Source organism: Podarcis raffonei, chromosome 5, assembly GCF_027172205.1.
Source record: "Podarcis raffonei isolate rPodRaf1 chromosome 5, rPodRaf1.pri, whole genome shotgun sequence".
In the NCBI taxonomy this organism is placed as follows: Eukaryota; Metazoa; Chordata; class Lepidosauria; order Squamata; family Lacertidae; genus Podarcis; species Podarcis raffonei.
In genome coordinates, this window is record NC_070606.1 from 59,121,082 (window position 1) to 59,144,586 (window position 23,505).

A 23,505-nucleotide genomic window follows, 5' to 3' on the forward strand; every position below is an offset into this window, starting at 1 on the left:
TATTTTATATAAATCTTTAAAACTTTAATAAATATCTTATAAAAAAAAAGATAAAATAGTTTTTCCAACTATTGCAGTCCGCTGTAACTGATCCTCGCCTTTTGTGTGTTGGGTATCAGTTGCCTTGTTCTCTGAGCTTTGCGGGTCTCCCCATCATCATTGCAAATGTGGGACCAGAAATGTCTTGTTTCCCCTCCATTCATCAACAAAATCTCTTGAATAAGACTAAGGCCACAACTCTTAAGACTGCAGACACTTACCTGGGAGTAAGCCCCACTGAACTCAGTGGGACTTACTTCTGATTAGACATGTGTAGCATTACACTTTAAGCGCAGGGCCGTACCCATCAAAGTCATTCTAAGAGTAGACTCATTAAAAGCAATGGACTTGACTAACTTAAATCCACTGATTTAAATGGCTCTTCCTTGAGTATGACTTAGTTAGATACATTCCAAAGTTATCAGGATCCAAGTTGTGCTGAACTCAGAGAGAGTAAATATACTGTAGCTCAGGCCACTGAGCACTTAGTTCTGGGGTTTTTTCCAGCTCTCTTTATCAATAAATTTATATATCACCCTTTAACTTTATTTATTTATTTATTTATTTAGTAATTAATTAACTAGCTAGCACTTAAGCTCACTTACCTATTTGAGGGCTGGGGAGGGAAGATCTACATGGCAAGGGAACTGAGTATCTAAAATGAACCTGCCCCATCGTTAAGAGGCTCTGCTCTGAGTGCTGCCACCTGCAGAAGTGTGGTGAGTGGTGATAGGGAAGACAGGGCTTTCCCAGTGAATTCACCCATGTAAGGTGGAATACTCTTCCCAGGGACACTTGCTGGCACCAACTCTCATTGTCTTTTTGATGCCTGGTGAAACTATTCCTGTACTTGACTACTAATAGATACTTAATTTCTGCCATTTCTCATTTTATTGCTGGATTTATTGGTGATTTTATTTGCTATGTTATTGTTTTGTCTGATGTCAGTTGTTTTACTATTCTTTCACCTGGATGTTTTGGCCAAGAAGTGGCCTAATTTTTGATAGGAGAATGTATGAAAGGAGATCCTTTCATACTTGTCTCAAGAATGCATGATAATAGTTTTATACCAGGGTTGTTGATCTGATTGCCCTCCAGATGCTGTTGGATTCTACTTCTTATTAACTCCAGCCAACATGGTCAATTGTTGGGGATGATGGGAGTTATAGTCCAGCAGCACACACCAAGATACTTACTTGTGGAGGTAATGGGACAAAAATTTAAAGGCATTATTTCCGCTAGCCTCAGTTATACTAGATTGCTACTGAGGCCAGTAGATATCAGATAAACTCACCTTTTATTGCCCAGAAATGAATTTTTTTAGCACCATTGTAATATTACTTCCTATTTACTTCCTCAGGTCAATTTAAATGTTGCTGCTTTTAAGCTTGTGTACAAGTGTGTGTGCATGCATGACTTATGACTGCAAGGATGTTCTGAGCATTATAGAAAAGAAGTGGCAATGACTGACAAATGGAGACAAACAGGAATAGCTAGAGAGATGAGCAATACAGGAGAAATGAGAGACACCATGACGCAGACAGCCAAGCAGTTAGGGACATTTGCTTCAGACCAGACCAGGTCAGGTGCAAAGACACTTCCAGGAAGGAAGGGAACCCAAACCACCAAACCCACAGCAGCACCTTTCAGTAAGAACACTGAGAACACAGCAGTCAAACATGCACTTAAAAGGAAAGATGGTTTGGGGAAGCAATAAAGTTGTTTATTTGCTCTCCTGGCTTTGGGCATTTTGTTTCAGCACCTGCTCTTTGGGCAGCTTTGAACAGTGCCATAGTTAATAATTTCACAAGAAAAAGTAACTTTAAAAGGTAGTCACTCACTTTCTCTCACACACTTTCCCCCCTCTGCTGTATGATCCACTGAACATAGCACACCTATCAAGACTGCAAAAGGACAAGGGGTTTTTGCACAACATGAAAGCTACATACTCCATCTTTTTCACAAAACACCCACTAGGGAGGCTGGGAAACATTTGCTCCAGTTGATGACCACATAGATTTATGATCGTGCTCTACAGAAAATAGCCTCTAGATGCACAATAAATAATAAATCAGCCCAGGAAGCAAGTATATCTTTATCCTGAGCAACTTGCTCCAGATCATACACACTGCCTCTCTTGCCAGTAGAGCATATTTTTATTTCTCACTATTGTGAATAGAGGTCTGATCCACTCCTATTTGTGCCTCCCCCCCCCCACTTCTCATTGGTTGTTGTGGATCCTGAACTGTATAAAAAAACTTTCACATCTTGCCTCAGTTCTAACCTGAAGCACAGGTTTAGTCTCCACAGAACTAAATCATCCTTTCAGGATGAACACAAACAAGTCATATGAATAACACTGCCCAGTGTTGTATAATTCAATTTCACCACAGCTCTCTGAACAAGCTTAAAGGAAGTTGGGATGAAAACCCCAGAATTCACTACAAGAGACCAAAAGGAACAAAGTCTGTGTAAGTACCTCCACACAGGGCTACATATGAATTAGCACTGGCTCCAATAACTGATTCCAATGAAAAGGAGCTCCCACAACTACCAGAAGAGCCCTATACACAGGAGAGATGCAATCCACAGAAAAGGGCAGAATACATTGTTGTGGTCACATTATGGCCAGTCCCCCAAATGCAACTCACCCCAGAAATGATCGTCAGATAGATGAGCAAATTTAAAGCTATACTGTATTGGCAGCATTTCATACACAGCTGAAATAAGCCACAGAAGAAGGACAATTAGCTCAGAGTCCTCTGTTGAAAGTCAAAAATGAGGGTGCTACAGAACACTTTAAATGATTGTGTGCACCTATCTGCTGGAAGGAGAAGGAAGGATGCAGACTTCTAGACCTTGGGAAAAAGTACACAGCAAATTTTGGAGCTGTCCTTGGTGCCTACTCCCACTGCAATTTCATTTTCCCATTTAAAACATCCATGGAAGCCAAATCAAACAACTTCTCCCTCCTCAGAAACAACTAACATCAAAAGATATATAAAGCTGTAATAAAGCAAAACTTAAACACAGTTCTTTGCAAAATCAGGCACAATCCATATAATGAATAAAAACTTGAATATGTATGCTGTCCCTCCAGCTACCAGGTGGGGCTAATATATAGCAATTCCAACCAAGTGAGAGAAATTTAGAAGGGAAGAGGACTAATGGTTGAATTGGGACAAAAGAAAAATGCATGGCTATAAGTGCAGAACTAAACATTGCTTCACCAGTTATATATCTGTAGTCCCACAATCAGGAGATATAAGAATAACCTAAACTATTCCCGCAGCTGGTGATATTCATGCCCTAGTAGGATCCAGATTCAGCTACTGTAACAAGCTGTACATTGGGCCGCCCTTGAAGACCACTCAGAAACTACCATTGGTTCAGAATATGGCAACTGGATTACTGACTGGTACTAGCTGATTAGAAGAAATCTCACCAGTATTAAAAAGAGGCTCATTTGCTTCCAATTTGTTCTTGTGCATAATTCAAGACGCTGATTTTGACCTATAAATTCCCATACGACTTGGAACCAGGATAGCTAATCTGAATGCTCATGTGCTGCCATGAGACTCTGCCCCAGTCTTTAAGATCCCTTTCAAAAGCCCCCCTTTGCATGTCACTGTGAGGTGGGTGCTGCTGCAGAGTAGAACCTTTGGTTAATAGAACCCTGCTTGTGGAATTCTTTCCTCAAGGACACTTACCAGGCACTGATTTCCTTTGCCAGACTGGTGCTGTACAGGTGTTTTGGACTGCAACTCCCTCCATCCCCATACAGCACAGGTTGCAAGAAAGATTCTTTGCAGTATCTTTGCAGTATTCCATTATTAACCTTCCTCCATGAAAGTCACTGGCCATTTAGAAAAGGCCATAATTGTGCCTCTGCTGCTTTGGTTTACTATACTTTTTTCGGGAACAAACCTTAGAGAGACTGGAATGCCAGGAGATATAATTAAATAACTAAGGTATAGAACTGTCAACATGGATAATGACTTGTAGTTGGTATTTCCCTGTTGCTCTGCAGTGAACTAACAGGTGGTGGCAGCTCAGAGGCCTTTTAAGAGCTGCAGGAGATGTCCTGTATATTCTTTTACAATGCTATATGTAGCCTAAGTGCAGAAGGAGATAATTTCATGTTCCAAAGGAGTGTGGCACCACTGACAATATGGACAATGTACTTATTGGAAGAGCTGCCATGACAGGGAGGTACATGGCAGCCAGTGGATTGCCAAGATTAGCAACTAGAACCAGGCTTGCTACTATTTCCCCTAAGGTGGGTGCAGAGGACGAGGAAGACAAACCTGCTGCCGAGAGGCTGATAAGACCAGAACAGATTTCAATCTCAGAGTAAGCAAAAGGGAACAGGCCGAGGATGTGCAGACACCATCCTATATTAATATTCTCAGCATTACTTTGGCTCTTCAGCACCAAGCTCAGGGTTTTTGATAAAGGCCGATACCATCATTACGGTGAAAACTCCCCTTCTGAGTGAGCAGGATGGAGAGATCCCAAAGACGATTTGCTGTTCTTGCAACATTTGCTGGTTCATGTATTCTATAGTCCATAATTTGAAGGGGGTATGTTTGGCAAGCTTAGACTCTCAACTGTCCCCTAGAAGATGAGAGCCTAGGGAGTATAAGAAGCTGCCTTATACTGAGTTATACTGCCTTATACCTTGGTCAATCTAGCTCAGTACTGTCTACACTGACAGGCAGAGGCTCTCCCAGGTTTCAGGCACTGGACGTTCTCAACCTCACCTGGAGATATGGGGGATTGAACTTGGGACCTTTTGCATGCAAAGCAGATGCTCTGCCATTGTGCCACAGCTCAGAGTCCCTCTTGTCCAGGATTTCACAACAGATGCCACGAGAGGAAGCTGTTGCTCATGATGCAGCACGACATACCCAGACGCTCCACAGATATTCTGGTAGGAACATGTTTAAGGAAACTGTGAGCATGCAAGCTGAATGTTATGCTACATGGGGAACATGGAGTCTTCAGGTCTGCTTACTCCAGAAAATAAATGGGTTATACTGGGGTGCCTCTGGTTTGAGGTTACCTATCACTACCCTTGTTCACATTTTCATCCCACAGACAGTTCTCAGGATCCACAACTGAGCCCATCCATCCCAGTGTGGGTAATCAACTCATCAATTTCAATCTGCACTTTTGCCCAACATCCATCTCAGACTAGATTATGTGTGAATATTCCCTGGCCAGGCTTTTAGCTCCTCCTCCGCTCCCTTTCCAAGCTGTCACATTCCCTTGCCCCACTCTGAGGCCTCCGTTTCCTGCCAACTGCTCTTCTGAATTATTGATGCCGGTACTTCAGGAGCCATAATCAATAAAGCCAGCTTTTTCATCCTCCCCATCACCCCCACCCAGTTAAGGATGCTCAGAAGAGCAGCAGCCTTTGGGCCACCAATGAGTCAGCACCTTTGTGGGTTTGTGGAGAGTAGTAAAGATGGTGCTCTAAAGAACCGTGGGTTTCAAGGATGACTCTCCCAACACCATTAGTCCCTGGCATGGCATGGCTGTGATGATGCAGCAAGGCTTCAAAGCAGATGGCACCACCTCTCCAAACTACTAGGGGACACCACATTCCACCTTGAAGGGCCATGAATATGCCAAGGTTGTTAAGGGAGGGAGTTACTGGCATGGTGGGATATAAATAGCACTCAGAGAAAGCGTATACACCAAAGACGGGGACAACATCCTATCTGATGGCTCTAGAGCATGTGCAGACCATCTAGTTGCATGGGGTATTGGCAGGAACAAAGGGAAAAGCAAGCTGAAAATATAAGGGGCAGCCTGCCACCATTTCTATGTGTCTCCTTTTCTGGATACATCCTTAAACTTATATGTAAATAAAGCACTCTTTTCACTGCTCCCCACCCCCAATGCTAAGAAGTAGACTCATGTTGCTTGTAGGCTCAGTGATGTCTTTCTAAACAAACAATGTCAAACCGCACATTGTGAAACACCAGTCATAAAGTCTGCACACATGACACTGTTTCACAGCATGAATGAAATGCAGAAGCTGTGCACCAGCACATCTATACATTCAAAGGCGGTAAAAAAGTCCGCCCCCCCCCCAATTTTTTTTATTTTGAAATAATAACGATCATCCTTGGTATTAGGTAGCACTTTAGAAGTCTTCAGAACACTCTGCATATACACTGTATTGTAATACAACAGTCATGTAAGGTAGGTCAGTGATATAATCTCCATATTTTATACAAGGAGGTAGATGAAGCTGAGAGAGGTAGGGTTGCCTAAGGCCACCCTTAAGACTTCACAGCAGAGACAAGATATGAAACGGGATCTTTCAGTTTTGCAGCTCTCTACCAGATGCACATTATCCATTTTCTATACATTTTAGTATAGAAAATTTTTCAGACATAAAAGCACTGGTATTATCAGGCCCCATCCAAGAGAAGCCATTTTTAACTTGAGGTTGGGATGGGGGAAATTCCTACAGATCTTTTATTTGCACTCTTCCACAATTAAAGATCAAAGAGATCCAACATATTTCAGTCTATAAAGCACAAAGCCTTGTATCCATTAACACAGCTTTCATTAGGATAAGGTCAGTGTTTCTGTGCAATCAGCTTCCACTCACAGCCACCTTGCTGAGTGCTCAGCAGTTCTCGTGAGCCAAGACTGAGCCCTACCACTGAGCCAGACCTTCCTTTGACAAATTCACCCTGTTCCATCTTTATGCCCGCACAATGCCAAACTTTATTTTAGCCTTTACCCAGTAATACTGCAATGCCAGCAGAGCTTTTTCCTCTGTGTGCATTACATTGCCAGGGGGGCAGGCCAGGCAGAATAAATTTCAAGGCCCCTCCTTAGAGTTGTTTATCTTTAAATGGACTTGCACCAGACGGCTCTTCAAATAGAACTTTCAGATAGAGGACTGTGCTTTCCATACTTCAGATAGAGGACCATGCATATGACCACTTTATGTATGTAAGAGTTTATTAATAGTAAACAGACATTATTTGAGGGGCTTTTTTAGTTTTGCTCTCTCCATACTTTTAAAGTTTTAGGATTCTTTTTCAGTTTTTCTTTTTTAAAAGTATTTGAATCTTACATTTTGTGGCATTTCATAGTATATAGTCTAATAGCAGAAAACAAGGTTTTTAAATATCTGGGGGAGGGGAAATATTCCTCATCATGAAATACACAAACACAAACTCCTCTCAGCTGAGCACCATTCTGAAATTCAGTAGGCCTGGACAGATTTTACTTCTGCTTAAACAATCACAACTTGGTTATGGGAGACTAAAGGAGGGTTAACTCCTGCTCTCCAAGGGGACTAGTTTGACAGGAGGAACTGCTGTACCCATGCAGGAGAGGCAGAATAAAAGAATAAAATAACAATCACCAAAGATTCACAAAATGGGAGGAAATCAAAAACCCACAGTAGGACAATACTTTAATTAGAACCAATCATGATGCCACAAAATAATTAGCAAGTTTTTGATCTCTCCAGAACAAAAGAAAACAAGGTTGGAGCGAGGGGGGAGCTGCAGAATGAAACAGTCTTAAGATGGGCTCTGCTCTGTTGGGAACAAAAGGAGTAACGGTCTTAACTAGAGTTTGCTATTTTGAAAAAAGAGCTACATGTTCTACAGGTGTGGGGAACATTTGGCCTTCCTGGTGTTGCTGAACCACAACTCCCACCACCCTGGCCATTGGCCATGCTTGTTGGGGCTGATGGGAGTTGTAGTCCAGTAACAACTTGAAGGCCAAAAGTTCTCCACACCTGTTGTGCAGTGAGCACAGAATTACAAAATGTTAAATCTGTGTATGTGTGTATTTTCACGTTTCCCTCATTTGGCGAGAGTGTGTGTGTGTATACAGTGGTACCTCGGTTTATGAACTTAATCCGTTCTGGAAGTCCGTTCTTAAACCAAAGCTGTTCTTAAACTGAGGCACGCTTTCCCAAATGAAGCTTCCCGCCACCAGTGCCCTTCCACCGTTCAGCTTCCATTCGTAGACGGAGGTAAAGTTCGCTAACAGGAACACTACTTCTGGTTTTGCAGAGTTCGTATACCGAATAGTTCATAAATAGGGCTGTTCTTAAACCGAGGTACCACTGTATACACACACACACACAAACACATATGCACAAAATGAGGTAGACATGAGGATAGGAGAGTTGCTAATAATTAATTACACTGTGAATAATAATCCATAGGCTTGCTTGGAATCAGGGGCCTCTGAATTGAATGACTTTCCAAGGGAGGACAGCAAATCGAAAAGAAGCTGCTTTCACCATCCTGCACCATCTCGGGATTCATCGTCTCCCACCTACCTTGTCCTGCCCTTTTCTTATGCTGGGCAATGGCCAGAAAAAAGCCAGTCTAGTGCTTGGCATAGACACAGGGATGATCAGCATGGACTGCAGTGGGGCTGACTGCAGGGCCGCATCCATTAATATCTGCAAACCATTAGGGGATTTTGTTTCACCAGCTGGCATGATGCAGCAGTGCCTGGCCTGGGAGCACTTTTGTGGTCAGAAATAACACATGGAGGGAGGGGGAGGCAGGGGCCGGAGGATCAGCTCGGAAACAGGGATGGATCCTCACTCATGCCCTTGAGCAATGTACTTGCTGGCTGGGAAGGGGGAGACCAGGGCAGAGCCATATAGGCCAAAGAGAACAGGTAGGTTCTCATTTCTGCTTCAAGGATGACAAAAAGATTTGTGGGAGGGAAATGGCACATAAGAATTCCTCTCACAAGTTCCCAACACCGTATCAGTCTTGAGCAGGGCACTCCAGGGAACTTGTCTTGAGTTACAGGATTTCCCACAGTCCTAGCAGCGATGGCAGGCTACTAGATCAGCTGACTGGCAGAACTTCAGGAGCCCCTTTTGGCCTGGTCCAGGCATCTTTTACCTTGGCAGGTGGGTGTGACATGGCCAAAATGGCCTGAAGGGCCCAATGATGTGAGGCCTGGCAGGCCTAATTAAGCCTATGGAAGTTCCCCTCTCCCACTGCTCTAAAATAAAACTGCAAATATCACAGTGCTGTTACACAAATCTACGGTGTGACTGCATTTGGAATATTGTGTACAGTCCTGGTCACCTCACCTCAAAAAGTACATTGTAGAGTTAGAAAAAAGATTTAGAAAAGGGCAACCAATCTGATCACGGGGATGAAATAACTCCACTATGAAGAAAGGTTGCAGCAGCATTTCAGGCTTCTTAGCTTAAAGAAAAGGTGAATGAGAGGTTTATAAAATTATGTGTGGCATGGAGAAAGTGAATAGAGAGCAGTTTTTCTCCTTACATTCATTGACAGCCCATGAAGCTGAATGTCGAAAGATTCAGAACAGATAAAAAGAAAGTACTTCTTCAGAAGGTTGACAGTTGAACTATGGAACTTGCTCCCACAGGAGGCAGCGATGGGCACCAGTGTGGACAGCTTTAAAAGAGGATTAGATGGATTCATGGAGAATAACACTATCTGTGACTACTAGCTATGATGGCTATGCTCTGCCTCTGTGATCAGAGGCATTAGGTTCCTGAATGCCAGTTGCTGGAAACAGCAGGAGGGGAGAGTGCTCTTGAATTCAGGTCATGCTTACAAGTTTCCCATATGTATCTGGCTGGCTATTGGGAGAACAAGATGCTGGACTAGATCGGTCACTGGCTTGGTCAAGCAGGCTCTCCTTACATTCTTACACCATTTACAAAGTGGTTGTGGAAGAAATGAGAAGCAGGGCTCAGTCCCGTCAGCTCTGCTGAAAGACCAGCTCCATCTGGCACTTCCTGTCCCTGAACTATTTAACTTTAGGAATTGGTACCTGAGTTTGCTTTTCCCTCTTCGCTACCTGTCCATTTCCCCGTGTGTGTGCCATGCCTTTTATATTGTAAGCTTGTGGGCAGGGACTATCTTATTTGTATGTAAACCACTCTGGGAGCCTTTTGGGGGTACAAATGCACTAAATAGATAGATAAAACATTTGTGGAGGACTGGGGACTTACAGCCACATGCCTGCTCCTGTGCTCCTGCAAAGGTGCTACAAATGACTCTCTATGCAGTTCTCAAGTCATTATTGTGCCCTACAAGACCAAATTATGAAGAACCACAGAGCAACCAATGACAACATTTTGCTGGACAAGCAAAACAGGACTTGCCATGGTATTCTATTCTTTAGTGGATGTACCTATATAGGCATAATATTCTGATTAGATACCATAAATGCACATCAGAGGCATCAAATTTGATTAGGTCCTACACTTCATGCACAAGGAAAATAAAGAAGCATTATAGAGAGACACTGTATAGGATAACAGGAAGGTGCCTTCTACTGAGTCATACCATTGGTACATCTAGCTCGGGGCTGTTCAGACTAAATGGCAGAAGCTCTCTGAGGTTTCAGGAAGGGGACATTCCCAGCCCTACCAGGAGTTGTCGACTGATCCTGGGACCTTCTGGATCCAAGGCAGATGCTCTAACACTGAATGCCCTTCCTTTATGCATGTAGGCAACTGGTGGGGCTGCTAGAAGAGGCACAGAATGCACCCACCACAGAAACCAAGTGGGCTGTCAGAGGGTTAGGGAAGCCCCCTGCTCCACAGCCAGCAGAGAAATACAACAGGCTGCTGCAAGAAGTATGGAGTTCTGATTCGCACCTCTACTAGCCCCAGCAGGCCGTTAAATCCCCCCCCCCCCGCTAGTGTGGGTTTATTGACAAGACTCCCTTTCTCTGTGATCTTGAACTCTGCCATTCTCTGCTATGTGACCCATTTTCCCTTACCCATTTGCCAAGTATCAATGTTACCATGTAGGTCGTGAACAGATTATTGGTTATGTTAATAGCAATGCGTTTCTGATTTTGTCTCTTGGCTAAGTTTATAGCCATGGGTGACTGACTATGCACGGGAAACAAGAGGTCAGACTACAATAGTGTTGTGAAACAGATAGATGATGAAGTGAAAGGTGCTTCGTAGGGCCATCTATAGATGTTTTTTACTGGCTCTGCAGCCGTGCTATGAAGAAGTGCGACCATCAGACAACTGGGATGACTTGTTAACCTTGGATATGCCACATTTTTATCTGCCAGACTATGATCTCTCTCCTTGTGTAGACACTTATTGAATATCTGCATTCTCTCAGGCAGCAAATCCATTCTAAAAACCAAACAGTCAAAGAATTAGACTCCACTCCCTGTAGCCCAAACTAAGTCATCTGCAAAGCAACTGGATGCTGTCCTCCAACACATAAATCTCTGGGAAGTCCCAGTCTCAAGCAGCAACAAGTAGAGCAGCCACAGATCTCTGTCCAGAATGTCTGCACAAAGAGATAACACAGCAGGCACAATGGAGGGGGCAGAGTTAAGCCCAACTCTCAGTGGAGAAAGCAGGCAGGAATGGAAAACCCGTGAAAGGCAAAGCATCATAGCTGCAGCAAAGAATGTAATCCACTTCTGTGACACCTAACTTGCCCCTTTCCGCAAAAGGGGTGGGGAAAATGGAACTGGTTTTTTTTCAAGGTGAAAGTAGGAACTGAAACAAACGTATTTACACAGTGTGAAAAGGACAGACAAAATGGAATGTCCCATGAATGGGGAAGGGTGGGAAAGATCCTTTATGAGCTCCCAGTACCAAGAAATCGCCTCCAAAATATGATACTAAGCAATGGAGTTCAGCTCTGGGAGCAGCCTGTCACAGGGCAGGAGTAGGCACGTGACACAAGGGTCAAACTATGCACAGAGCATTCTTGCCCAAGCAGAATCTACGGTGGCTTGCTTGCTTTTCTCATTTCCCTGTCTCTGCTTCTTGGAACTGTATTGGTTTTCATGGCTAATGCCCAGAGTCCTACAGGCAAGCAACCTCAGGCAACTTGTTCAACACTCAGGGCTTAGCTACACTTCCTCTCATCCTGCCGCTTTCCCCTGGGGGAAAACTCTGCTTTTTCAATTTGAGCAAACAGCAATTTGGGTTTCCCTGATTGCCATTTCTTCCAATCTGTCACTAAAGAATGGCTTTTCCCTTGCAGAGGAGCGGGGCAATGGGAAAACCACTCAGACCTGTCCTTCCATGCATGGCACAATCAGAAGTGCGGATAAGCCCACAGTGGAGAAAGAGCATGTGAGCCACCTAATCACCTGGTCAAAGTTTTACCCCTATATGGCATCATCACATATTATTTTCATTCTGCAATGTTATAGGAATATTGGAAGCAGCCTTATACCATGTGAGATCATTGGTCCATCTAGCTCAGTACTAGATGGTGGGGATTGAACCTGGAAACTTTTGCATGCAAAGGACATGTGCTCCACTGAGTTACAGCCCTTCCTCTTCTATTTTTTTAAAAAATAAATTTATTTAATTTTCAGATTTTGAAATTTACAAACAATTGTCAAGCAATCAAAACGAAAAGAGACTTCCATAAATTCCCATGGACTTCCTGCCTCCCCTTTGTGGGTCCTTATGTTAACATTTTTCCTCCTGCATCTTCCTCTTCTAAGTGCTGCAGTGAGGGACAATGGGTTCCTCCAGATGAGCACTATTTTCAGGGAGGGACTCAAGGGCATACTTGCAAGGGTTTGTGCTGTTGAAGTGGATTAAAGTGATCTGTTGCCCCAGGGCAACAAATCTGCTTATTTATTTTTAAGCAGACTTTTTGCAGCTAAGAAAGTGACTAGGAAGTGCACTTAAAAGGATGGGATGAGCAAGTGATTAGTAAGAAGATCATTTCCTATTAATCAGAATGAATGTTCATTGCCACATGACCCCCCTTGCAAACAAATCAGAATGAATGCTTAATAAAGCCTGATCATAATATAAGCTCCAGGTAAGATCTGTGCAAGCAAATTAGCACAAGTGCTCAATAAACAGGTCGCCTGGAGAAGCCCAGTCTCAAGGAAGTCTAGCATAGGAAGAGAGGGGCTGACACCTTGAAGCAGAAGGGCATTTGCATAGAGTCCACCACACCACACCAAAGCACTGTACAGATACAGAGATCGTTATACAGGGCTCATCAATACTTGCACACTTCCCACTAAAATAAGCACACAGTGCCTGTCTCTAGTCATCCAATACTACTGCTTCACATGTGTTTATTGCCAACAGAATGCAAGCTACCACCTCTATCAACATAATAACCCATACACACAGTGCCCCCTCCACCTTCCAGTGCCATCCGTCACACATCTCCTGCTCAGGTTCACCATGCTTGTTTACCAGTCCACACTCCAAGCATGCACCTCTAAAATGTTTTTCTCATGCAAGGTGAACGCATGTATTAGCGGCACCAAGTTGGTGCCACACTCGTGCCCACTTGCTTCAGATCTAGATGGGGTTCAGAAAGTTCCATGGTTTCCTGCCTCTTTAAGAAGTCATCACCCTGGAAGGGGACACTGTGTCTGACACAGGCTTGTGGCTTAGATGATCTGCCTGCTTCAAAGTTCTACTTAACCAAGGCTCATCCATTTGGTGTAGAGCTCTGCACTTCTCTCTTACTTTGCACGGAGTGCAAACACTTTCCCTTCCTTTCTTTTAGTTTCCAGTTCTCACTTTAAGGATAGGCATTGCTGCTTATCCTCTGTATTTAGTATAGTCTTCAACTGCATGCACTCCAAAAGGTGTATGACCCTTTCCACAATCTCATTGCCCCTTAGAGTCCATCCAAGTATTTATTTATTTTTTAATTTTTGAAGGGATAATAAAGCCTTCTGGGTTGCAGCAGAGGCTCCCTCTCCACTAAACTTAACTACCCATTGCCCTGTCAAAAGTGATAGATTTGGCTAATCAAGGCTCACCCTACAACCAGCCAGAGGAGTACAGATTAAGCAGAGCCAGTTCCCCAGCACCACCCCTTTCCCTGTGCATTACCTTCCAAGGAGACCGGCTCAAAGAGTCCAAACTGCTCCAGCACCTTGACGAAGAGGACCAGAACCACCAACACGGCAATCATCTCCAGGCCTTCCAGGTTCATGGTGAAGGGGAGTCATGGCATCAAGGCCCTCAAGCCCACCCGTGCCTGCTCTCCCAGCTCCTCACTCACCCCAGTTCAGCCAGGGTCACCCACATGCCCGTGGGTCCTTGTATTCCCTTTGAAACGGTGCTGCTGCTTTCAACCCTGCTGCTGAAGATCAGCCTCCATCAGGAACAGCACCGGGGGCACCTCTGACCCTCTCCCAAGGGGCACAGAGATTGCTGTGCCTGCTAAGGGGAGAAAAGGGTCACCCAGCGCAGGGCAGGCAGTTTGCAAAGTCTCAGGCAGTGGAGTCTGAGCTGCGCTTGCCTGGCTCGCAGAGATGAAAGTGAGAGGGAGAGAGGGAGCGTGGCAGCAGCGCCAAGAGAGAAATGCAAAGGGGGGGGGGGGAGGAATGTGTGCAGAAGGAGCCCTGCCCTCCCATCCCATCCCAATGACACCAACACAATCGATTTGCTTAATGCAGCTGCTAAGGAGATGGGAGAGTTAAGAGGATCTTGGCTTGTGCCCAGGAAAGTTCAGTGCAGATGGGAGGGGGCATTAAACAGGGAGAGACCCTCATGTGACGCCTCAACATGTCCAGTCCCAGCACTGCTGTGGGAGGACACCTGTATCTCTCTAGGCACTGCCCTTGCCCATCTCTTGCCACAGAGGACAACATACTCTGGAAAACTTCAACCCAGCCTGAGAGTCCACCTCCAGAACACCCAGCTGAGCAAGGCTAGCCCAGGTGGTGACCACCAATTTCTTAATGTCCTTCCCACCATCCTACATGGTTCTCCTTTTAATTTTTTTTACAATGGTTCTGCTTGACAATTTTGCCATCACGAAGAGCATCCTAGCTGCCTCTGCTTGGAGGGTGTGTGTGTGTGTTGGTGGTTAAGAAGTATCATGCTGGATAAAAGGGTAAGGGTTGCATAGTATCACAAGACCAAGGGAGAGGGTAATGATAAACTAGCTCACTGGACAGAGAAGGAACCCCCAATGCCTGACTTTAGAAGGAATCCCTATCTAAGGCAGCATCCAAGCCTTCAGAATTTCTTCCCCAATAATGCCCCACAGACGCCAAGGGGAGAGCTGGCCTGGGGGTGGAATTCTAGTGCCAGAGGAGAAAGCAGCCTGCTTTGCAGCTGGCAGCTGGCAGGTATATTTACTGATGTTGTTTCAGCTGCTACCTGTAAATTGATAGCCAGGGCTCAAAGCAGACACCAGAAATACACTACGCACACCAATATTCAGAAAGCTATTGATTGCCTGGCATGGGGAGGGGAAGGGTTTGTCAAAGGATATAAAAGTAGCAGCATGGTTATAAAAACAGTCTGCCAACACCTGACAGGTCCCCTACTTGTTCACCTTCTAGATACTTCTATCTATTTTTTTCTGCTGCCTGACTGTTGTTGTTTTTTAAATCCACAGTCAGCAAAAACAGCACTAACAAAGACGTTGCCAAAGGTATGCAAGTTTTTTCCCCAGCCATCAACCTGATTGGCATCTAAAACACCTGACTAGCTTTTAAATCCATTCCTATCCCTGCCTAAGGATGGAGAAGAGTGGAGAATGGGAGCATCCAATATCCCAGGTACAAGTTCTACCACTTCTGGGTGTTTCCCAGACTGTGCCCCAAACTCCTTCAGCCCCAGCTTTTAGATACCTCCGTTGTGCTGCTGGTGTTCTCCCTTAGCTCTCCTCACCCACCTGGTCTATATTTTTGTCAACACACATACCTAGAAGTGCCCGGATCTTAACAGCTTACTGAGCAGCAGCATTGGCAGTTTCTGACTGGCTAAGCCTTTCATTTGTAGAACTGGACGTGCCTGAACCAGAGTCAAGAAAAATGCCAGGGCCTGGTGCCAGGATTCAGGGGAGGGGGAGGGCCTGCCCAGGCTCTGCATATTACTCATACCAGCAGAGCCCAGGGGAGGCTGCCAGCCTAGCATTGGCGCCTGCCCTTCAGATAGACGAAACCTGAAACAAGAGCCCCAACTGTGGCCTGCTGGAAGAGGGCAAGGGTTGCCCAGGCCAATGATTCTCCCATTGTGAGAGTTAATTCCTTAATCCCCACAAACCATTGGTTATTATTGCTCATCAGAGACAACTCTGCACCCCAGTCCAGCCAGCCACTCTTATTACAGAGCAGAAGAGGAGAGTGCACTTATACCAATGGGATAGTGAGTAGAGATGTCAGTGTATGTGTCATCCCCATCCCTCTAGTCACTTTGCATCTCTTTCCAAATGTTGAGTCCAAAGGAGAAGAGGAACTGGGTACAGATCCCTGATGGATCTGGAGGGTCTTCCTACTCTCCCTCACCCCGCCAAACACCATCAGGTCAGGAGATTTTGCTCAGCAATTCTGCAGGGCTGGATTACGCTAGCCTCGCTCTCTCATTCTGATGCATTCATTCCGTCCGAGAAATCCCTCCTGCCAGGCATAAGCTTTCATGGACTAGCGTCCACTTCTTCAGATGCACAAAAGTGTTACCCTAAATTGGCAGTACATACACACAGTTGTGGAGAGGAAACAATATGAGCTGTGAAGTCAGAGGGAGGTGGGGAAATAAGAGAGCGCAGACTGTAACTTGTACGTTAAGGCTGAGTTAAATGTATGTAAAATCATCAACACAAAGCAGTGTTGATGATGATACACAGCATCTGTCCTTACAAAAGGGGTAAAATGTGCAAACTCATTTAGGAGAGATTCCCTGTTGAAAGACACAAAGCAATGTGTGGGGGAGATCCCGGAGCTTGAGCAGCTACACAGCTAAACTCTTGCAGAGAGTAGGCCTTTTTGCAGGGAAGCAGAGTGCTAACAGGTGCCAAAAGCCAGAGATACTGTTATCTCAATGCAGCCTCAGGACACAACAAAATCCCATCTCCTCCTTAATGTTCATGTATATGGGAGGGGTTGGGGAATCTTTGTATGATTCTTGTGACAGTAGGGCTGGCACCCAGGTCAAATACTGTATGTAGTGAATTACAACACTAAAAACTATCTCTTGCTATTAGGTCAGGATTTATAATTACGTATGTGTGTTGCCAACTGTGTGTGTGTGTGTGTGTGTGTGTGTGTATAGCTCCTGCCAACCTAGTAGTTCAAAAGCACTCCAGTCCAAGTAGATAAATAGGTACCACTGTGGCGGGAAGGTAAGTGGTTTTTCCATGTGCTCTGGTTTCTGTCATGGTATTCCATTGCTCCAGAAGTGGTTTAGTCATGCTGGCCACATACCCCGGAAAGCTGTCAGTGGACAAACACCGGGTCCCTTGGCCTGAAAGCAAGATGAGTGCCGCAACCCCATAGTCGCATTTGACTGGACTTAACCGTCCAGGGGTCCTTTATCTTACACACACACACACACACACACACACACACGAAATAGGAGACAGAAGCTCTGGAACCAGTAGCCTTCAGACAGATAAGGTGAAGGCAGCATTTATCCCCTTGAATGAAAAGCTATTGCAAAGTCAGCCACAGGCCACTACAGTCCATACACTCTAAAGTATGGGGTGCTGTCATCCTGCACACTGCTTAGTCCAGCAGCAGCTCCTTTACATAGAATAAAAACTCACAGAAGTAGAAAGTGTCTATCAAAAGGCAATCTATTCCAGCAGTGAGACAGAATTACGCATCTACCAGCCAACTCCTTTCAAACTAAGCCAAGGTCAGTTTGGCACAAAGAGAGGCTGATCTGTTCTCAACCTTGCTGTGCATCTTAAATCCATGCAAACGGAGGCTTGTCGTGTTCAAACTCAGGGCAGTGTTAAAAGGGCTTCAGGAAGCTATGGGCACAAGGATGACCAGGGATGAAGTACCAGAACAGGGTCATCACCAACAAAAGGAGCAGGTCAAAGTAGCTGTAAAGCCAACACAGCAATTATCATCCTGACTATAATAGCCATGAGTTCAGCAACACCAACAGAGGGTTACACCCACAGATTCTTTAAGTAGTTATAAGACACAGAAGTGGGGAGTGTGACAAGAGGCTCTCTTTGACCTTGCCCCTTCCTTTGAACTTAAATGGACTCTTCTAGAAACAAGGGCTTCTTGGCTTGTTTGCACTGTGTGCTGAGGTTCTGTGGGGTGGGTGCTCTTCACATAGATGAAGCAGAACTCAGGGTGCTCTGCAAGTGCTTGTATGGTATCCAAGAAGCATCTGGGGAACTTCACCTGCTTGGAAACCCCCAAGACAATAATAGTCTGGCACCAAATTAGTGGTAGCTAGTGGTTTCCAGTGGGGGCTGGCTTGGGACAATGTGCCTCACCCCACCTTGCTTTGGCAAGAGGATCACATCACTCCCACAACAGCCCACCAGCCACACTTTTGAAACCCGGGTGATGAGATGACGGACAGTCAGGTCACTGCACAAAGAAAGCTAAAAAAATAATCAGCGCAACACTAATTTTTAATTGCTTTCACACTAGAACTCTGCTCAAGACTGCTGCCATCACCACACCATGTATTTAAGCTAATTCCATGTAGATAAATAGAGATGGTTCACATACATCGTACACATACGCACATGAAACTCTAAGCTGATGTGAAGCCTAAGTACTCCTTTCTTATTTAACTCATAAGGATCTTTTGGCCACTCTACTAAAGAATATTAAGGCAAGCAGGTTGAAATGTATGGGGGTTACATTTCCTGCTCCTATTTCCAGGTATAGTTCACAATCTCAGGAGCCAGGTGCTTCTGGAAAGCAATCAAAGCATTCTGATAAAACTGCAGATTGGAACAAACAGCAATATATATGTCATCGCAGTGACATGGAGAGTGTTGCTTGATCAGCACTTCCAAGCTGTGTCTTGTTAAGCAATGGACTTAGACTGCTGGAAAACTTAAAACATGAGGAGATAACAAAAGACAAACTAAACGCTTCATTTCTGTGGTTTTTCAATTTTGGTTAATGAAGTTAATATACAGGACATGCATTATTCCCCTTTTCTCCAGAATTACTTTTTTGTTGTTGAACACGGTCTACAGGCCTTGCATGGACGATGCCCTTATATTGCAGGGACGTTACTCCCACCCACCCATATTAGATATTTCAGACATGAGAAAATGTGACAGTTTCCACAGAAGCAATCTCAATAGCTGTGGCTGTCTAATGGGACTGTGGATAAACAAATATTGCATATGGTACAATATATCGTTAGTGAGGAGTAGCAACAAACCAACTATGTGCAATCTTTTTATATAAACACACACACACACACACACACACACACACACATGCCTTCCCTGGTTGCGTGCCACAGTTGCTCACCAGTGCAACCTTGGTGTACAAGAGAACATTCAGCTCAATTTTTAAAAAAAGAATCCAAAAAGCAACAACATTATCCTCCTCCCGACCAATTAGCTTTCAATTTAAAACAGAATTCACCATGAGGGGAGGGAAGCAATGTACTCCCCTGGTCTATAATCCATCAGGACCTTAGGAGCCGGTCCTTCTCATATACTCCAGTGATGCTGTTTACATTGATGTGTGAATGGATGAAAATTGATTACTGCATGCACGAGCCAAGACCTGAACACCAACAACCTTCTTTGTGCTCCATTCTGAAGCCACTAATTTTGCTGTCAATATCCAGTCTGGGCTCCCTGCTTGAGGGGAGGAGACAGCAAGATCCCACAGGCGCACACCAGAGTGGCCTCTAGTGGTCAAATGTTATCACTGCATGAAAACGCGGGCTCTTCCAGAGAAGGTCAGAATGTGTCCAGTCTTTGTTGAACGTTTGTCCTGATCAGTTTATGGGGTGGTTATATGACAATGAGCATTTGTCCTGATTTGCTTGTGCACTTTTTATCCATCTTCCTGTGTCATTTGTTCATCTCACACTTTTCAGTGCATTTACCTCTCACTTTCCTAACAGCAAAAAGTTACAGATAGGTAGCCGTGTTGGTCTGCCATAGTCAAAACAAAAAATTTTTTTCCTTCCAGTAGCACCTTAAAGACCAACTAAGTTAGTTCTTGGTATGAGCTTTCGTGTGCATGCACACTTCTTCAGATTTTGCTGTTCTAACAGCAAAAAGTTAAACAAATAAATAAATAATGATATTTATCCACTATGTGGGCAGAGTGCAAACCTAAACTTGCAGTAGGAACTTGAATCCCTCATGCAAAATACTGACAGCCTGGAGGCAATCTGAGAATTAGCCACTTTGAAAGGTCCAATTAAAGAACAAGACCCATAAATTAAGGTCATCTCAGAGCCACCTGTGGGCATACACATACAGGATCACATGACATGATAGTGTTACTCCTTAACAACTATTAAATACCTTGTTGTTCTCACACAGTATGGGTGATTAAATGCAAAAGATTTCCCACTCTTTCCAGGCCTACTTAGAATGGAGTTGGACTGCAAGCACAGATCCAGGAATAATTCCAGATTAATCAACAGTGCTGTGATCTGTTGTACCCATGCCAGGTACTGCAAAGGAGATGTGGGTTAGTGGGATCTCATGCTCCAATGCTTTATTGTTAACATGTTGTTTGCTTGTTTAGCGTTAGTGCTTGGGAAGATTAGTACAAGGAGATAATACAGAACAAGATAAACAAAAAGAACAAGATAGCAAATAGTCAAAGCAGAGGGGAACAGAGATTTTGCACATAACGAAGCTATAAAACTACAAAGGCAGGAGAACAAAGGCTTAGTGCAATTTATTCAAGGGATTAACAAAATTCTAAATATGGCCAGAATGATATTTGGGAAGATACAGAGCAAAACAAAAGCACTGCTCTAAAATGCAGCTTCATTACACCCTCTGGTGGCTAAAGTCTACCTGGACAACCACAAACAAGAGCATATAGTTCAGCATCCCTTTGTAGCACATCTTGCTAATCCCTGTCTTCAAATCAGATCTTTCCCCTGCCATGTGCCAGGAATCTTCTCTCCCTCCTCCATCTGGAAACCTCCCTTGCTCAGGTTTCCTAGCAATAACCAAAGCCAAAACCTTCAGAATTACTAAACAGAACTGTTTTTGTGCTTCAGGCAGATGAAACCTTTTGAGCTTTCTTTCTTTTCTTTTGGAAAAAAAATAACTAATTAATGCACTCGGCAAGCATGAAATCTCCAAAAAAGTAGAAACTATTAAAAGCATTATTTTTTTTGTAAAGCTGGTCATCTTGTTGTGGAACCACCAAACAAATTTTAAACATCAGAATTTAAATTACCTCACTGCCAACCATCATAGTGGCTGTCAAACTCAAAATAGTTTCTCATGAAACATGCACGTTCAGACACATATGAATAACAAGATTCTAAAACAGATTCGTTTAGTTAGAACATTTACTACCTAACATTTCTATTAACAATCAGCAAAGTGCATTTAAGTTCTGACACACGTATTAAAAATGGAACCCCTTTGCCACAAAAGGAAAATGACTATTGTTCAGTGGTATACATAGGTTAAGGTGCCGCAAGTGCTTTTGTTGTTTGTGCTGCAATGCACTCACAGGGTTAACCTTCTGAAAGGATGTTAAAGGTTGAGTAATCCATACTGATTCATACAAAACACACCTTCTACCTCAGAGGTAGAGAACCTGTGGCAGTCCAAATGTTGTTGGACTCCAACTCCCATCAGCCCCAGCTAGCATGGTTAATGGTCAGGGATGATGGGAGTTGTAATCCAGCAACATCTGGAGGGCCATGGTTTCCCCATCCCCACTTTACCTCATGAACGTCATGTGGGAAATGAGACTGGAATGTAAATGATGCAGCAACTTGTCTGGAAGCACCAGAGACAATAAGGGAGAAACTTATTCAATCGAAGTTAAGAGCAAAACTTGGCTACAGTGATCAAGAACCTGGAGCAACTATTCAAACATGTGGGCTAAAGTCAAGGAAGATTCCACATTGCTGGATCCATCAATGTCTACATATGCAATAAAGTACTTCTCTCTTTAATGTATGTGTAATTTTAAATACACACTCCTTGAAACAGTGAAGGGTTTTGGTTTTTTTTTAAAGGGTTTGTTATTAATTTGCCATTACATATGGTTCCATCTTATCTGTGACCAAGGTGTCACTTGTTGTAGCTGCAAAATTAATACTGCAAATGCAGAAGCATGCAAAATGACGTATTAGCCTGCTAAGGCTTATCATTGCACCGATTCTCCAATCTAATTCACAATTATTATAAATTCGTCTTTGATTTAGCAAGTCATCTTTCCATGCAGGTGCGCAAAAGAGCTCTGGGAAGTCAGAGGAGATAACATTAAAAGGATTTACGACCGAGCCTATTCTTGTCTCTGAACGCAGCCGAGCCCTAAATTGAATCACCCTTTCCATTCCACAAATCTGTAGCATATTAATTGCAAAACTATGTAGGAAAATGAAGCTTCAAAGGAAGGCCATGGTTTGGTTGGGATTGTGAAGAGTTAAGCATTTAATCTCACAGGGGTGAATTCTCTGTATTTGGCTGTAGATACCTTCTGTTCCTACCCTCCTTTTCACAGATTTTTATTTTAAAAATGTTTCTTAAAATAATGAGGCCTTCTATGTGCCTGTTAATGAAGCACATGAACTGTCCAGGGTGCTGAAACTGCAAGCTGCTCAGATCCAAATGCAAGAGCAAAATTCCTTCTAACATCCTGCATTATTTGTAGGGGTTCTGTGGGGTGGGTGCTTTTCAAGTAGATGAAGCAGAACTCAGGGGGTGCTGTGCAAGGACTTTGGTGGTATGCAAGAAACATCTGGGGACCCAAATCTACTCGGGGACCCTTAAGACAATAATAGTCTGGCACCACATTAGTGGGAGCTAGTGACACTGACTTGGGACAATATTCCTCACACCACCGTGCTTTCTTAGCCATAAAGTGGCCAAGTGGATTTCATCACTCCCACAGCAGCCCACCATCCATACTTTGGAAACATGGATGGTGAAATGAAGGACACGCATGTGACAACGCAGTCAAAGGGAAGTAGTCAGCCTAGAGGAAATTCAGGAAGAGAAGGGGAAGTCTGGTAAGAACTGAAGCAGAGAATGGCATTATGCAGCATTGGAATCTGGAACGTAGCATTTAGCAATGCACTACAGACACAAGAGATTCAGGCTTTAAATGTAGGATTGGGCACCTCCTGTTTGGAGAAACAACTCCTGCATTCCTTGGTAGATAGCTTAGCAGGGCCTGGAGGTGGCTCAGCCCAGGCTTGGGATGTTAACAGTCTAGTCTGATAGGCCTGGGTCTGCCTCACTTCTTCCTCCATATGGTTCCCCCCAGGGAGCAGCAATTTTTCATCTGAGGAGGACTCCTCTAGCAGAGGCATGACAGAAGGCATGAAGGAAAATGATGCAAAAGACCACTAATAATCACACACCCCTCTTCCTGAATAAGGGTAGCTTAATTTTCATGCCCAAATTTAAAGCTCAAAAAAATCTGTGCAACCTTAATTTTTAATTGCTTTCACCCTAGCACCCTGCTCAACATGCTGACATCACCACACCATGTATTTAAGCTAATTCCATGTAGATAAATAGAGATGGTTCACATACACCATACATCCCC

At 44.0% G+C, this 23,505-nt stretch overlaps 1 protein-coding gene across 5 annotated transcripts in view; it reads right to left on the minus strand.

Moving 5' to 3' along the window:
* KCNIP2 (potassium voltage-gated channel interacting protein 2) overlaps positions 1-23,505 on the minus strand; it is a 103,292-nt gene that overhangs the window by 14,459 nt on the left and 65,328 nt on the right. The window contains exon 1 of one of the 5 annotated variants that reach the window (XM_053389438.1): positions 13,898-14,543. The exons of the other annotated variants lie outside the window; for them this stretch is intronic. Within the exon in view, the coding sequence (XP_053245413.1) occupies positions 13,898-14,000 (103 nt within the window). The 5' untranslated portion in view covers positions 14,001-14,543. Of the gene's footprint in view, positions 1-13,897; positions 14,544-23,505 lie in introns of those variants that run through there. 5 annotated transcript variants of the gene reach the window in all.